The sequence below is a fragment of the Thunnus thynnus genome, chromosome 16 (genome assembly GCF_963924715.1).
Source record: "Thunnus thynnus chromosome 16, fThuThy2.1, whole genome shotgun sequence".
Lineage (NCBI taxonomy): Eukaryota > Metazoa > Chordata > Actinopteri > Scombriformes > Scombridae > Thunnus > Thunnus thynnus.
Window position 1 is genome coordinate 25,878,518 of NC_089532.1, and position 15,758 is coordinate 25,894,275.

The 15,758-nt window shown below is 38.9% G+C and overlaps 1 protein-coding gene across 1 annotated transcript; it reads left to right on the plus strand.

Annotated features, from left to right (window-relative positions):
- The first annotated feature begins 227 nt into the window (after positions 1–227).
- kcnk5a (potassium channel, subfamily K, member 5a) lies at positions 228–14,081 on the plus strand. The gene is made up of 5 exons (XM_067614157.1): positions 228–1,015; positions 9,640–9,751; positions 10,163–10,329; positions 10,436–10,604; positions 10,835–14,081. The coding sequence occupies exons 1-5, from the start codon at positions 830–832 to the stop codon at positions 11,788–11,790; spliced, it is 1,590 nt and encodes a 529-aa protein (XP_067470258.1). The 5' UTR covers positions 228–829; the 3' UTR covers positions 11,791–14,081.
- Positions 14,082–15,758: the final 1,677 nt, after the last annotated feature.

The following is a 15,758-nucleotide window of genomic DNA, read 5'->3' on the forward strand; positions in this document are numbered from 1 at the left end:
AATGACAGTTAAAGTTAGAAACAAATGATACTTTTTAAATTTTTTAAAATTAATTTCAATGGTCTTCACTTGTATCACTTCTTATTTTGATGTATGAATTTTCTAGAATTAAGTTGAGTTTGGTTCTCTGCTGATCCTTACACTGCTAAAAGTATGGATTTAAGCTTTATTAGCTAAAAATAGCACTTTTGTTTAGAAAATAAAACTCCAGAAAGTACATTGAAAAAAAGTGAAATTTTTATCAACCTTTGAGTAATTATATTAAATGAGTCATAGGCTGCAGTGGTTGGAAAAAGTGAACACTAAATGCTTTAAGTAACACTTACTTCTGAATGTCTTATCTCAGCAGCTGAGCACCTGTAGTCAAAAAAAAAAAAAAAAAAAAGACAAACTGTAGACTGTAGGAGTAAGTGACCCCCCTCCTTACCCTCCTCCTCCTCCTCCTCCTCCTTGCTTTCTTTCGGGGGGTTTGTTCTGGGCGGATCTTCGCTGCTCCTCTCCACTCCTGCTCTCACTCTCAGTATTTTAGCAGCACTATTTCTCTGGCTGCGCACGTGGAGAGAACTCTGGTGCGGCTGCGGTTCCACGCGCGCAAAGCTCCGCTTTATGACTACTTTTATCCTGTTATGTCTCGAGCCCAATGCTGTCATCTACGGCACGTTTCATCCATTTTTGCAGAGCCCTTGCGCGGAAGAAGAAACATTTTGTAAACCAAAATACTTGCAGAGAATGACTCCCGCATAACCTCGGGTCCTGTTGTTGTCTACCCCCACCTTTCTCTCTTTTTCCCCTGTCCCGCGCTCTCCAAGTTGAGTCATTGCACATAAGTATGGTAGATAAAGGCCCCTTGTTGACTTCTGCCATTATTTTTTACCTGTCCATTGGGGCAGCAATTTTTCAAGTCCTGGAGGAACCCAATTGGAAGCTGGCTGCACAGAATTATAGTTCCCAGAAGGTTAAAATACTAAAGGACTATCCCTGTCTGACGGAAGATGATTTGGACAAAATTTTAGAGGTATGGTCACAAAAATATTAGTTCTCTGTCAGCTCTCCAACTCTTTTCTTTTTGAATTTCTGAAATGCTTAAGATGATTTCAAAGTGTTTACATGTTGTATTGCGCTGCAGTTTTCTGTGACTTGCAAGAAATGACACATGAGGGCTTAATGAGCATCAGCTGGTATGAGATGTTGTCAGGCCATGGCTCATCTTTGTGGGTCAACACACTTACTGCCTAGTTTACCAGCCTGAGGGCCTAAAGTTGTTACATAAACAAATTTAAGCAATTCCATGATATTATCTGATGTTATCTGTGGTGGGGTCCTTGTGTCCTCGCCTAATGATGATAAGTGTTTTATTACCTACTTCAATCACTTTTATGGTGTAAACCTGACAGTCTGTCTGGGGCAGCGATCTTGATTGTGGGTGTGGAGGGACAATCTGGAACTTCAGCCCCTAAAAATCTGTAGTACATGGTGTTCCATTGCCAATTTTTTTTTTTGTCAAAATTGCAATTCTGCAACCAGTAGTAAAGTTGATGCCATTGACCTCTGTGGTGTTCACCGTCGGCACTGACTGAATGAACACAGAGTAAGTCAACACTCTTGTGATTTCACAGGTGTTTGCCTCATGACATGTTGTTTGTTCACTTCCTTGAAATGTCGGGGCTCTATGACCTCGATTCTTTCCATTTGTCTGTGATGTGTGAGTATGACAAGACAATATGATCTTATAGCGCCACGGGCTAATCCTCCACACCAAATAACTAGAGTGCAGAAAAGAAGACTTGATTTATGTGTTTGCACTGGAATATGTAATGTTCCATATCAGAGGAATCCTTTTCTTTTCTGCACTAACAACACTGACAGTGGTTTCGTTTCTGTCAAGATGAGGATTTGAAGCATTATTGCAGCGCCAGATTTTCTTCCTTTTTTGCATTTGCAAGTATGACCAGAAACATGTCCCAACCTGTGCCCCTTTTTTGGGCCCACATCAGTATTAGGGAGATTTATTATCCCCCACCATCCCCCCTTCTGCTTCCTTCTGCTTCTCCTTTTTGTGTTTGGGGGACTAAAAGGGATATGCCCATGAAACCCTCCCCCCCTCAAAACCCCCTTACATTCATGGCACCTCTCTAACAGCCAAATCCCTGAAATAGCCAAATCTGCTTCAGGAGTATTATGGTTGAGAAATTTTGGAAATCTAGGTTTTGGCTGTTGCTGCTGTTCCGCAGCTGAATGAGCGGTGATTTTGGTTTCACTTCTGGAGGCTGGTCAACTGAAAATAAAAACAAACACCACATAATGCCAATGGTGAGCTTTCAAGACACTTTAAAAAGATTTATTTTTTTAAATCTCATGTTTGACATCTTAACTCTTTCTCCAGTTACAGTCTGTTGTGTTGTTCTGTTGTTATCATCAGATGTGTAGTCTACCAGTGTTTTTCCTCTGTTGGTGTTTGCCAAGACACCTGCTGCAGAGGCTCTGCAGTCAGTATATAAAAACGGATATACAGTACATAACAGTATATCACCCTTGAGTTCCCTTTTATCAACTTCATTTGTGTTAGGAACAAAGATTCTATTAGTTTTCCATTGTGGAAACTTTGCTCAACTTGTTAACAATTAAAATATATAAGCAGGCTTAATAAGAGAAAGCGACTCTTGTAAAAGTCAGTCCTCTCTGTTTTATTAACAAGGAGTTTACTATTAACTATAGGACGCTTGAAGTGGTCACAGTTTACAGATTGGATTTTATGGCCCGTCAATGTTGGCTCTTGAGAAGCTGTTATAAAAGTTCAGCAGGGGGGGGCTTGCTCCATATTCTCTCCTGCAAATAAGAAGTCAACATTCATAACATCCAGGTTGCAGCATGTTCTGTGTTTAGCATTAACTCAAGAAGATGCATCATAAAGTTTCTAGTACAGCACATACTACTCGGAGCTATACTTGAATGCATGTATGTATATCTGTCAAGCCAAGTGTGCCATAATTTAGTTAGTTTTTGACTTTGGAACTTACCAATTAAACCCCACTATGGGCCCAAAAGTTTACATTTAGAAAATATTTATATGCATTTTAGAGAAAAAAAAAGTCAAATTGTATCTTTACCATTGGAAAAGTTGTTGCAAAGATTACGCTTCATCCATCAATCCATTTTCTTTACCGCTTATCCTCCAGAGGGTCACAGGGAAGCTGGAGCCAATCTCAGCTGACTTTGGGCGAGAGGCGGGGTACAACCTGGACAGGTCGCCAGTCAATCACAGGGCTAACATCTAGCATAGAGACAGACAACCATTCACCCTCACATTCACACCTATAGGAAATTTGGAGTCACCAGTTAACCTAACCTGCATGTTTTTGGTCTGTGGGAGGAAGCCGCAGTACCCAGAGAGAACCCACACAGAAGGGCCCCGGCCGGCCAGAGGGTTCAACAGTACTAACCACTGCACCACCGTGCCGCCCTGATTACGCTTCAGATAACGATTAATGTCTCTGAACCAATAAAACGATCAGAATCTTGCAGAAAGACCCTTTCAAATGAGACATGTAACTTTTAATGTTATCAAATCTTCTGGCATGTCATTCTAAACCAATGTAATGCATATAAAGCAAAATGCCATGTAGTTTAAACATTAAATTACACCAGATAATAATAAATATAACCAGTTTACTTTATCAAATCATCTAAAAACCATGTTTTTCCATAACATATAATGCTATGTAGTATCTTGAGCTCACATACAGCAACACACATACAGCAAATAGCATGAGATGTCATTAGACTTACAGAAAGTACTGTGTGTCAGTGACAAATTAATATATGGAGGAAAATATTCAAATCAAATTCTGTAAAGAAAGTCAATAGCCATGTGTTATAGTTTTCTCTTAAGGGAAAAACAGATGTTTATAATATTTGACAATCATTTTGCCTTTTTTCCCAGCCTAGAATATTAGGGTCAAGAGTTGCCTGTAATGAATCAACTGCAACTGGTAATGCAGACTCTAAAGCTTCCTTTTGAACATGTTGCTTTTTGACTTTTTACTTCGCAGGCAGCCTTTTTTTTTTTTTTTTTTTTTTAAATTTCTCTCTTTTGCATGACTGCAAAAATTGCTCGGGTTGTCCTGTTGCACATGACCTTAAGATCACGTTTGTGTAGCCAAATCAGAAGTTGCAAACTCTGCCAATGTGTTTATCAATACATTGCTGTCACATGCTGAAAGTGAAACATGGCCCCTGGTCAGAATGAAAAAGCAGATAAATGAAGTAGCACACTGTTTTCAGCGCTAGCTAACTTTGTCATGTGCCTAGGGTGCTGTCAAGGGGCCACTGGCTTGAAATAGCAATGTCTTTCTTCCCCTTTTTAAAAATTGTAAAAAGAATGAAATTACACTGAAGTCCTGGAAGGTGGCAATGGATCTGAATGTCATGAGTTTAGGTGTAGGCAATTAAAGAGACAGAAATGTCTTTATGGCCTTGGACGCCTAATTTATTTTTACTTCAGACCCAAGCACATTCTCAAGACAAATTGAGAGTGTCAGCATACCAATATACACTGTTCAGCAGGGTAGCTCTGATTAGCAATGAACCTGCAACAAGCTCAAATTAAACTTCAATTGAACTCTAAACTAGCACTCCGTCACCGATGTGCTAGAGTTTAATTTATGTAAATGTTAACTCATGCAAAGAAATAAAAGAATAAAGAAAAATACCATCTGTGGTGTTAATGAAGCAAGCCTCACTATCTCATGCAATATTAAGAGCCTAGTTTAAAGCAGCCACACCACAAATCTGTTAATGGTATAATGCTCTGCTGAACAGATGTTAGAATCCTTTCACTGTCTGGGAATTTTAGCTTGCCCCTTTTAATGTCTTTATCAAATCCAGAAAAAGCAGTAAATTGGATATGGTGGCCTGTACGTTTGTCTTAATCAACATCAGATTCTTCTTTTATTTTGTAAAGATATGATTGGCTGATGCTTTGGGATAAATGGCACAAACTGCGTCCCACACCTCTTCAGATTTTCCATTTCTTGCAAAGTTTTCTCCCCCACGCTCTGTGGCAGATCTTTGATTGGTGCAGACAGTAAAATCTCAGTATTGTTTCTTGGATGCATTGTTTGCAAACCCAGGGGCGGATTTAATGATTTGAGGGCCTTAGGCAAACTCAGTCATGTGGCCTCCTTCATGCTTTATTGTCACCCGTTGCCTAACTGAGAATGTTGGTATTGGTGGTGGTAGAAGAAGTAGCCTACTCAAAACTTAAAATTATTAATACCACACTAAACATAGTTTGTTAAAAGTAAAAGTCCTGCATTCAAAAGTATACTCAGGTAAAAGTGCATAAGTATTATTAGCTCAATGTACTTACATTTACTTAATGTCTGTTCAAGTTGGAGCTCATTTTAACTGCTTTATACACTGCTGGATAGTTTAATCTATAGTAAAGCATCATATTTGATCATATGTTGATTATATATTTTGTGTGTAGAATCTTCATCTGTAAAGTAACTAGTAACAAGCTGTCAGATAAATGTATGTGACAAGTGGTTACTTTTCTACATATGATATGTTGAAAATCAGTCCATGTATGAATTGATAAAATATGATGCAACATTATAGATTAAACTACCCAGCATTTGGCCTATATAACATTCTAATTAACATTCAAATGTTTCTTATATAGTAATGTAATTTGCAGCAACTCCTCTAGTGATGGAATAGTTCATTAAACTGTAGAGTGTGGAAGGGGGAGGTTGCACATTGACAAGGTATTTTTTTATGTGTTTTGGTGGCCTTTTGTAAGTAATTTCGGGGGGACATTGAGTTAGAATAGCAACATTTTATGTTTCATATCTAAACATCATAATAAATCTATAGCAGTTTGGGGCCAGTTTTAGTTGGGGGCCCCTAGGCAGTGGCCTACTTTGTCTAATGGTAAGGTCCGCCCCTGTAAAACCCATCCAACTCCGATCAGGAGTCAATACATAATGATATGGAAGAGTGACTCCCAACAGCGTCAACATCTTCAGCTTCCTGTCCAAGAAGCAGGAAGGCTACAATGACTTGAGTGACTTCATTGTTTGTAATTCGGGTCAATCCTGCCCACAAGCAGCTGCTCCCTGTGCTCCTTGGCTGTGCTGTGTTCATACGCTCAAAGTGGAAAAATACCTAGGAACTGGAGTGGTATGCTGGACTGCCAGCTGTCCTGATAACAGTTGGAGTTTGTCATTGTGGCTTTTACTGTTCTTTGGTTATCAGAGTGTGGCAGTGGCAGGCTGCTAAGCCTGCAGTTTGGCAATATTTTCAGTTTTAGAAAAGTAAATGAATCCTTTACTCTGTGTGTGGGCCAGCCTCAATTTTGGTCATGGGATACGGTTTGGCTACTTTTTATGGCACCATACTGCAATATCAGTGTAAGTCAGCAAATCTCATGCCAAGCTTTTTTCACAACTTTGTCTGCGGTGTAGTTTAAAAAAATAAACAGTGCAATCTTTCATTTTGGATATAAAGCTGCTAACAATAATCAGTTAGTCAATAATTATTGCTGTAATTATTTGTGTGCATCCAATAGAACACTTTTAAAGATCTTGCAGAAATTTGAATGATTAATCCTGTTTGGCATTCTCCTTTACTCCATTGTTGTTTTTTGTTTACTTCAACTTGCAGATGACAGCATAGAATTAGTAGCATAAAATGTGTGTTTTTAAAGCCTTGGTGGCATTCTGTTGTGTCTATACCAGCTATAGCCTAAAATGATACTGCTCTGGTGTAACTGGTTTGGATTCTAATTAACATTCAATTGTTGCTTATATAGTAATGTAATTTGCAGCAACTCCTCTAGTGATGGAAAAGTTCATTAAACTGTAGAGTGTGGAAGGGGGAGGTTGCACATTGACAAGGTATTTTTTTATGTGTTTTGGTGGCCTTTTGTAAGTAATTTTTCATTGAGGGCAGTGATGAGTCAACTGCAAACAGCTCCATTGTTAAATATTAATAAAATGTTAACTTTTGCAAAGGCACATATATTGATCTTCTACTCCTCCTATAAAATGTACAAATGCAAGTCAGTGTTAAGTTCATCAGCAGATATTTTTCTCTCCTTATTCCATGCGCTGGGTGTGCGACTTGGCAAAATGCCATTTTGCTGAATATCATCTGGATAGATTTATAACCACAAAATTAATTTACCATGATTGCTGGAATATGTAATGTTTTTTCATTTTTTATTTTCCAGAACTAAATTCAGCATTTACAGAAGAGAAAATGTTTTTGTGTTTCCTGGAGTCTTGTTTATTTTTTTCCCAATACTGTACCGTGTTATGGACTAATTACCTTTTCTATAATATTCCATTTCATGCAGTACATTTTTTTTTGTAAATTGTCTAGCAGAAGTACATCCATGTTGGTAGCCATGTTTTGAAAGCCAGTTCTCCAACAGTCAGGCTTGTGAAGAAGCCCTTAAAAAAAAAAAAAAAAAAAAAAAAAAAAAGGCAAACCAGTTTAACAACATCCTCTTGAGCTGGTTTGGTGTCAGTTTGGCACAAAGTGTCTATTTATCTTCCTCCCCCGGTGCTTGTGCTTTTTTCCTTGTTCTCAGGGTCATTTTTGACCTCAGGCGAACATGAGTTGACCTATGGCTGACCCTTTAACCTTTTAAGGACCTTGTGCATTGCAAAGCCTGTTCAGTCAGTGCATGGAGACCATCTTTTCACTAGTTGGTGCTTTGTGTACCCAGGAATAAAACTGTTTCTCCTTCCTAGCTTGAGTATGTGGTGGTCAATACAGTTAAATGGTAGCAACACAGGATGTTTAAAGACTTGCATTAATAAGTGAACATGTTGACCTCTAAAACCTTAGTTTCAAAGGTTATATTCCTTGTCCTCTATTTGGCTGACTCTCATGATTTAGCTTGCACTCTGCCCTCATTGTATTCCTGTGAATCAGCGTTTTCTATGTCTCAGACTTCAGCACATTTTATCTGGCAGACAGATTGAACATGTGCAAATCACCCTCATTAGGCTAGAAGAAGGTGCAGAGCTGAACACACGTACACATAGACCACAACACCTCAAACTGTTAAGCTGTCTTAGCTATTAAGGTGATCTTTCATATTTAATACTGACCACAACTGAGGAAGAGGGCTGGGGAATTTACCAAGTTGTCTGTCACATGAATTTTTGAGTACCTGCTTTTGCAGCTGTGTTTTTGCAAATGCCTTATCACTTTCCATTAGTGCAACCCACATTGTTTGTTGGTTGTCGCTCTGGAAACCTGCAGTACATGTGATGCTCTTAACCCTTTTTTCAATGGGCGGATTTGAGGGGAGAACACACATTTTCTGTACTTTATCCAGTTACCAAAGTAACCTGGTTTGGTTACAGATTGTTGTGGTGTCTCTATTGTTTTTTCCCCCCATTTGTTCAAACTTGTTTGGCATTACAGGTAAATTTTGTCTAATGTTCCTCATGTCAGTAGGTATATGCAATTGTTGGATATCAAGGTTCCTGTAATCAAGCTTAATCAGCATGAGCCATTTTAGCCTGAATATGGCCAATAACAAGGTCCCCCATGCATGTAAATGTAGCCAGTCATTACAGATGCTGTGGCCTGTCAGGAGTACTGGCAAATGTGAAAGTGCGTAAGCAGGACAGTCGTCCACTTGAGTGAGGTTTTGCCTCTTTAATTTCTAGTCATGGTTCGAACAAACTTGGTCATCACTGCTGTCATCTTAAAGCCCAACGGAGGCACTGTGTTGTTTCAGCAGACAAAAGAATAGCCTCCCCTTGTGCTGGTAATTACAGAGCAGAACTGTCACAAACCTGTTATTATTAAGGAACCAAGCATCTTCCAGTACTTAAGGGCTCAAGTGAATTTTGCCAACCCCTGCACATTTCCCCCTTCAAGCGCATTTTAAGAAAGAAGAACTTTGGTGGGGGGGAACGCATTGTCCCAGCACACATTGCCGGGTGTTTGCGAATACCCAAGAGGGGGAATTCAGTTTCTGTTGTGGCTGCCCAAGCACACATATGGTTGGAAATGATTGATTAAGCATTTTCTTTCTCCTCTGGATTTCAACACCAACGCTTCCTTGCAAGATTGAGCTAATGCATCCCATGCTTAAGGTGCACAGAAAAACAAATATAGCCTGTAGATTAAGCACAAAATACCTTCTTTCCTGAACAATTCTTTGTGTTGTACACATTCAGTGCAAACATAAGAAAGAGCAACCACTGAAGAACCACCTGGTCCTTTTTAATCCATCCATCGTCATGCGATTATGAAATAGCTGTTTATGGATGCAGCACTTGCCTTCCTGTTTCCCTACCAAAGTAAGCAGTGGTTGGAACTATAAAGCCCTGGGGTTGAAGGCGATTCTCTTGGGTGCCTGAGTGTCGTTTCAGCTCATCAGTAGAACTGGAGATACCATCAACATATCACAGGAAGGATGCCGTAGAAGAAATGGAGCTTACACATGACAAACTTCCTGTCGTGCTTCTGCTCAGCCAGATTGGACTCTTTTATAACTGTTGAACTGATATCATCAATTTGTTTAGCATTCATTCAATTCTATATTAATTTCTCTTTAAGGTGAATTCCAGCCTGTGCTCAGTTGTGTTCTTCAATCTTCTTTGTCTTCAGGTTGTGTCTGAGGCTGCCGGCCAGGGGGTCACCATAACTGGCAGCAAGACCTTCAACAACTGGAACTGGCCAAATGCTGTTATCTTCGCCGCCACTGTTATCACTACTATCGGTAAGTACTTTGAGGAGGTTTAGCAGTGGCAGATCTAGTTCTGATGGGAAAATATGCAGTTTTTTGAGATTTTTTTTTTATTTATTTTTTTTAGATGTCAGTCTTTTTTCTGAATGTTTAAGGGAGAGTGTTGTTAACTATGTTAGAACTGAGCTGTCAGGTAGACTTTTCATAAACAGTTTGAACTCTGTTTCACTGGGATAAACTTTTATGAAGTCAACTGTTTTGCTGCTCTTTTGAAGTGTGAGTAATTAAAATAGGGTTTTTATTTGCTAAACCTTTCACTAGCCTTTTCAAGTCTCTCAGAGTTAGTCTTACTAATTTATTTAGTTGCCTAATAAGGTGGTTTGGCACATTAAATGGTTGTTTCAGCTATTCATTTAACCCACCACTCTGTTTTCACTTTTAAAGGATATGGGAACATTGCCCCTAAAACGTCAGCAGGCCGTGTATTTTGCATCTTCTATGGTCTGTTTGGAGTGCCTTTGTGTCTTACCTGGATCAGTGAACTAGGAAAGTTCTTTGGTGGCAGAGCCAAGCACCTGGGCCAGTATCTAACCAAGAAAGGATTTTCACTGGTAAGATGATATGGGCTTTTTTCCATGTCTGGGAAAAGCATTTGCATCTCTCTGTAGTATTACAAAACCCCTCACCTGAAGTAACGTTTTTTTTTTTCTTTTCCAGAGAAAGGCTCAATTTACCTGCACAGCTATTTTTCTTCTCTGGGGTGTGCTGGTCCATTTAGTCCTTCCACCTTTTGTATTTATGTCCCAAGAGGGTTGGACATACATTGAAGGCTTATACTTCTCATTTGTCACCTTGACTACAATTGGTTTTGGGGACTTGGTTGCAGGTAAGCTTGGAAACAAATACTCTTATTTTATGTGGCCAGACAACCTGTAGTTAAAGCATAAATACCCGTTTACATTATACGCATCACATTTCTGAGACAGTTGAGCAATAACGTACAATGCAAAGTACATAACAGGAGGACTATGGTTCATCTTTTTGTTGTCAAATCATGTGGGTCGGAAGTTCTGGTCTGGTTTAATTATACTGTTATCCTTTTTTTTGTCCTCGCAGGTGTGGAACCAAATAAAGAATACCCCACTCTGTACCGTTACTTTGTGGAAGTGTGGATTTATCTGGGGTTGGCCTGGCTTTCTTTGTTCTTCAACTGGAAAGTGCGTATGGTGATTGAAGCCCACAAGGCACTGAAGAAACGGCGCAAGCTGCGCAAACTATCTCTGGATGAGCTACGGCATTACAAAGAGTCTCACAAGGCTTCCCTTCGTTTGCCCCCCACTCCCAACGATGTCAACATCTTTAGCTTCCTGTCCAAGAAGCAGGAAGGCTACAATGACTTGATAAAGCAGATTGGCACTAAAAAAGACGGCAGAAACAATGGCAGCTCTGGCAATACAGTCAGTAAATCCAAAGAGGTGGGTCGTTCCAAGAGTTGCAATGATGCTCCCATCTTTAACGGCCACACCATCCTCAGTCTGGACCGCTCACCACGCCAAAAGAGACGCTATAGTTTCAGTGACCGCGTCACTGTTGCATTTTCAAAGTCAAAGAACTACCTCCTGGGCACAGACAATGGCTTGCTGCTAACAGAGGACCATGTAGAGGGAGACCTAGAGCTTGACCAGGACCAAATGTATGAGAACCAGCTTGACAAGGATGTCGACCTAGAGAACGGAGGAGTGGGAGAATGTGGAGGAGGTGGTCGAAGGACATGGGACTCCAAAGATTACCATTCCCTAACATTCCAAAATGCAAATATTACTTTCATTGATGAGGAGAACTTTCTTAGCAATAACCTAGAGGAAGAGGATGATGATGATGACGACGACGATGATGATTCTAAAGCAAAACTATCTATCACTACATGTGATGAAAACATTGAAACAAACTCCAAGGAGGAGCAAAGCTCTGAATCTGAAGGGTCTGTGTTCACCAGTGACGGTTCAGAACACAACCACTCTTATGAGAAACTTGTAGAGGAGTACGCTAAGGAAGAGAATACAGAATCTTGAGATAACAGGGTTTTGAACTGTGTAGTCAACACACATTGATCTACTGTTGTTGACTGTGTTATTATTGAAGTATATGCATTCTAATGTGAACCATTTTAAAGGATATCAGAAGTCCCATTGCACTGTTGGGGGTCTGATGATGAAAGACTGCAAAGCCAAGATCAAATATTAAATGAATGTTCTGTTCTTAGTGGAGAAATGAAAAGCCACATAATTTTGGCAATTTTGCAATTTTAAGAGCTGAGCTTCCTATAAACTCTTGGAACAAATGATCTAGATCTTGATGAATATGGAGTATTTAACATCTGCTCTATTTATGCCTTTTATACAGTTTTAGAAATTATACGCATTCATTGTAATATGCCCAAACCAATAACTATTTTCCTTGAGTGCTTGTTTTCCACTCATAGGCTGATAAGAAATTATATGTGAAAATTACTTTGATTTCACATTGTTTCTTCTATACATATTCACCATATTGGTGTTTTTATAATATTTATTAAAATGAAGGACATGGTAGCTTTTTATTCAATGGCTACATGGGTTTATATGTCTCCCATTGCACAATTCCACCAACTGAGGACAGTTCAAAGTCCATTCCAGTGCAGATTGTCTTTTAAAACCTGAGCCAAACATTGTCTTTAAAGAAAATGAAGGGGGTTTAGAGACAATTCTCCCTCTTTTTTTCTTTTGGTATTTCAATTTTTTCTTTTGTGAAGTCCTTGATAACTTGTTGTGTCTGAGATTGCTGTTTGTTTTGACTGTAAGCAATAGAATTGTGACTGCACTAGAGGTCATCAGTGATGCATAGGCGACATTTGGAGACCCACAACTAACTGAAAGGAAACTTGGAAAGAAAGTCATTTACTTTTATAAACAGAGAAGCATTTATGGCAAAATATGAATATCCAGCCAAAGAGAAATTCAAAACGGAGATATTTTGTCCTTTTTTGTATAACTCTGTTCCCAGTCTTTCTGACTGCTTTGAAAAAAAAAAAAATCTGCTTTGCAATGATCCTCCCACTGTGACATAGACACCTCTCAGTATACACTCAAACTGGTTTTGTGAACACATACTTTATTGTTGTGTTTTGCTGCTGACAGCATGTCAACTGTCAACCTCTGGCTTTTTGGCCCTCTACCATGGCAATGCATAATGGGAACAAAACTTTCATAGCAACAATATTCTCACTTTTTGTCTCTTTTAGCACCCTTTAACTTCATTGTATTTGCCATGTAAATATTGGCTCAAAGCCCACCAGTAGCCACAAACACAGCTCTGCTCAGGACATGGCCTTGCTACTCGTGTTTGCCTTTGGGGGCTTGCACTGGCATGAATGACTGAAGTACCGCTTATGACAGCCAGCCCAAGGTTAACATGCAACAGATCAATGCTCTCTTGACGTATGCTCCAGTCATGAGACAAGAGACTTTCAGTTCTTGTATGGCATTTTCCTCCTTGTTGCATGTCAGAACGAAACTGTAAACTGGAGGGAATTAAATTTCATGTCCATTGCTTTTAACAGTCTTATTTTGACAAATCCCTGCTCAGCCACTGCCTTTTGCACATGTTAACTTGCACACAAAAACTTGAAACAGTGTTACTTTGAATAGTAAGATGGCAGTGATTGCAGTGTCATGCATGACATGAATTTCAAACCAGTCTCTGAATTTAAGCCAAATTCAGTTCAAGTTAAACATACTGTAAATATAGTCTCCATATTTGTAGTTTTTTGTGAACATATGGACCAAACCATCCTAACTCTGCCTTATAGATGACTGCTAGTAAGTAAAAATGCCTTAAATCCACTGCAAAGCAGAGGATATTCAGTACGTATTGTACAATATAACATCTGTTGAATGTACTTTGCAATGACTCACTGAAAAGGTGACATTTTTTCACACTGGGTGTTTTTATTTTTCTCTCTTTTTTTTGTATTTTGTCACAAAGCCACCTGTTTTATGTATATTCCTCTCTGTCATTTTCACTGGTTTCCCTAGATGTGTTAGTGCAGCATTATTATGCAGCCATGGTACTTGGTCTAGACTGAATTTCAAGCATGTCTCTAGATTATTAACTAAGAGCAGGTTAGGTTGCTTTAACCCATTGTCCCACAGTTTCCTTTTAATGTTGCTCCATTGTATAAAACTCCAGTATGGTTATGTTTTAGTTGTCTTTTTTATGATTAAATTATTCATGTTTGTAAAAGTTTGTATATGAATTCCAAACAACTGTATATTTCATGTAAAATAAACATTTAATAAAAGTGTTTTGCAATCATTGCATTATATTAACGCATTTTTAGTCTTTTGTTTTACAGAGGCTGTATATCATCTTCAGAGTACTGTAGCTTGTGGTTTTTCTTGCTTTGCTATATTGCCAATTTTTTGCAGTTGATTTTCTTGAGCATGTTTGGAAGGGAACAAGTTCCACAGGCTATAACATTCCTCAGAATGACCATTTATCCAGTCATGTCTCGTTAATGGACTGGCATTCATGAGGCACTTTTATCCAAAGAGCTTTAAAGTTTGCCTCTTGTTCACCCATTCATACAGGGAGACATGGATTGAACCACCAATGATTAATGAACAACCTGCTCTACAGCCACCCTAAAACTGAAGTGATATGTAAAAAGTAAAAACTACATGACCAGAGACTGCATTTATTCACTTTATTTGGATATATAATGTTTTGTTTTTTAATTTGCACGAGTTAGACATTTTTGTCACCTGTTAAACGTATATTTTCAGATTGCACAGACATTGCAGATACAGTATTTTGCTTAGAGTAACATTCAAAATTTAATTGTAATGCAGGGCACCCCTATGAAAACAGCTATTACTCAATAAGATAGTCTGCCTATAGATGTGTGCTGTTTTTCTGTAGACATCATCTGAAGCTGTAGTCCTCATTGAGTGTCAGCATTTCATGTGCAAAATTTGTATTGCATATTAACTTTTTTTTAATCATACTGACACCTGGTATTGCTCACTATGCACACACACTTCAAGGTCGTGCTGTCAGACAAGTGAACCACACTGCAAAAGGAGCAAAATGCTGATATGCAAACCTAGTCATAATAACAACGCTGAAAAACCAAAAAAAGATTGATAATTTGTACACAGAGTGAATTACACATCATATGTGCTTGTTTGAAAGTTACCTCAACAGTTTATATGATCGGTTAATGATTGGAATGTGGGTGAATTTTAATACGCGTGGAGCCAATGGAGCCAGGCTGTTGACATTTCCTGATCTGCCAAAAAAAACACGAGATTAGCGTGTGCAAAACAGTCAGTTGTTGTTGGCACGGGCTAATAATGAACACCACTGCCTGAAAGGATTCAGCAGAATAACTTTCCTGGTTCCACCCTGAGTGAAGAATTCATTTCAGAGACTTGTCCATACTTAACTTTTTACCTGCATTTAGAGAAATATGAAATTAGATTCCGACACATTGATATTTCTATTACTTTGTGAAATACCAATGTGATGTTATTGCCCCTCAGTCTGATGGCATGTGAAACACTGATGTACAGTTTCTGCAATGGAAGCGTATGTCTTTGCAATTCCGCCATCAATGTTTCACTAAAATGGGTGGTGTTAAAGAACCTTCGCCCTCATAAATGTTCACTGGTGAGGCCTTAACTGATGATGGTTACTGAACCAAACTAAAGAAAGGGCTCACTTTGAAAATGTGCTGAAGCTGGTGGAAAACTGAATGTCTCCTGTTACTGTGGGATTCCAGGCACAACATAAATCAACCCTCTTTTATGTCTTCAAGTTCCTCACTCCCAAGTTTGATCCAGCAAGTGAATTACAATGGAAACTGAAACCATTGTTATTTACCATTTAACTGGAAATGCCAATGTGAAATTATTATGAAAACTTTAGCGATCAGATGGGGACAAATTATCCACATGAAGTCTGGCCCCCACATACATGATGTTGACAGATTGCAAAAGGT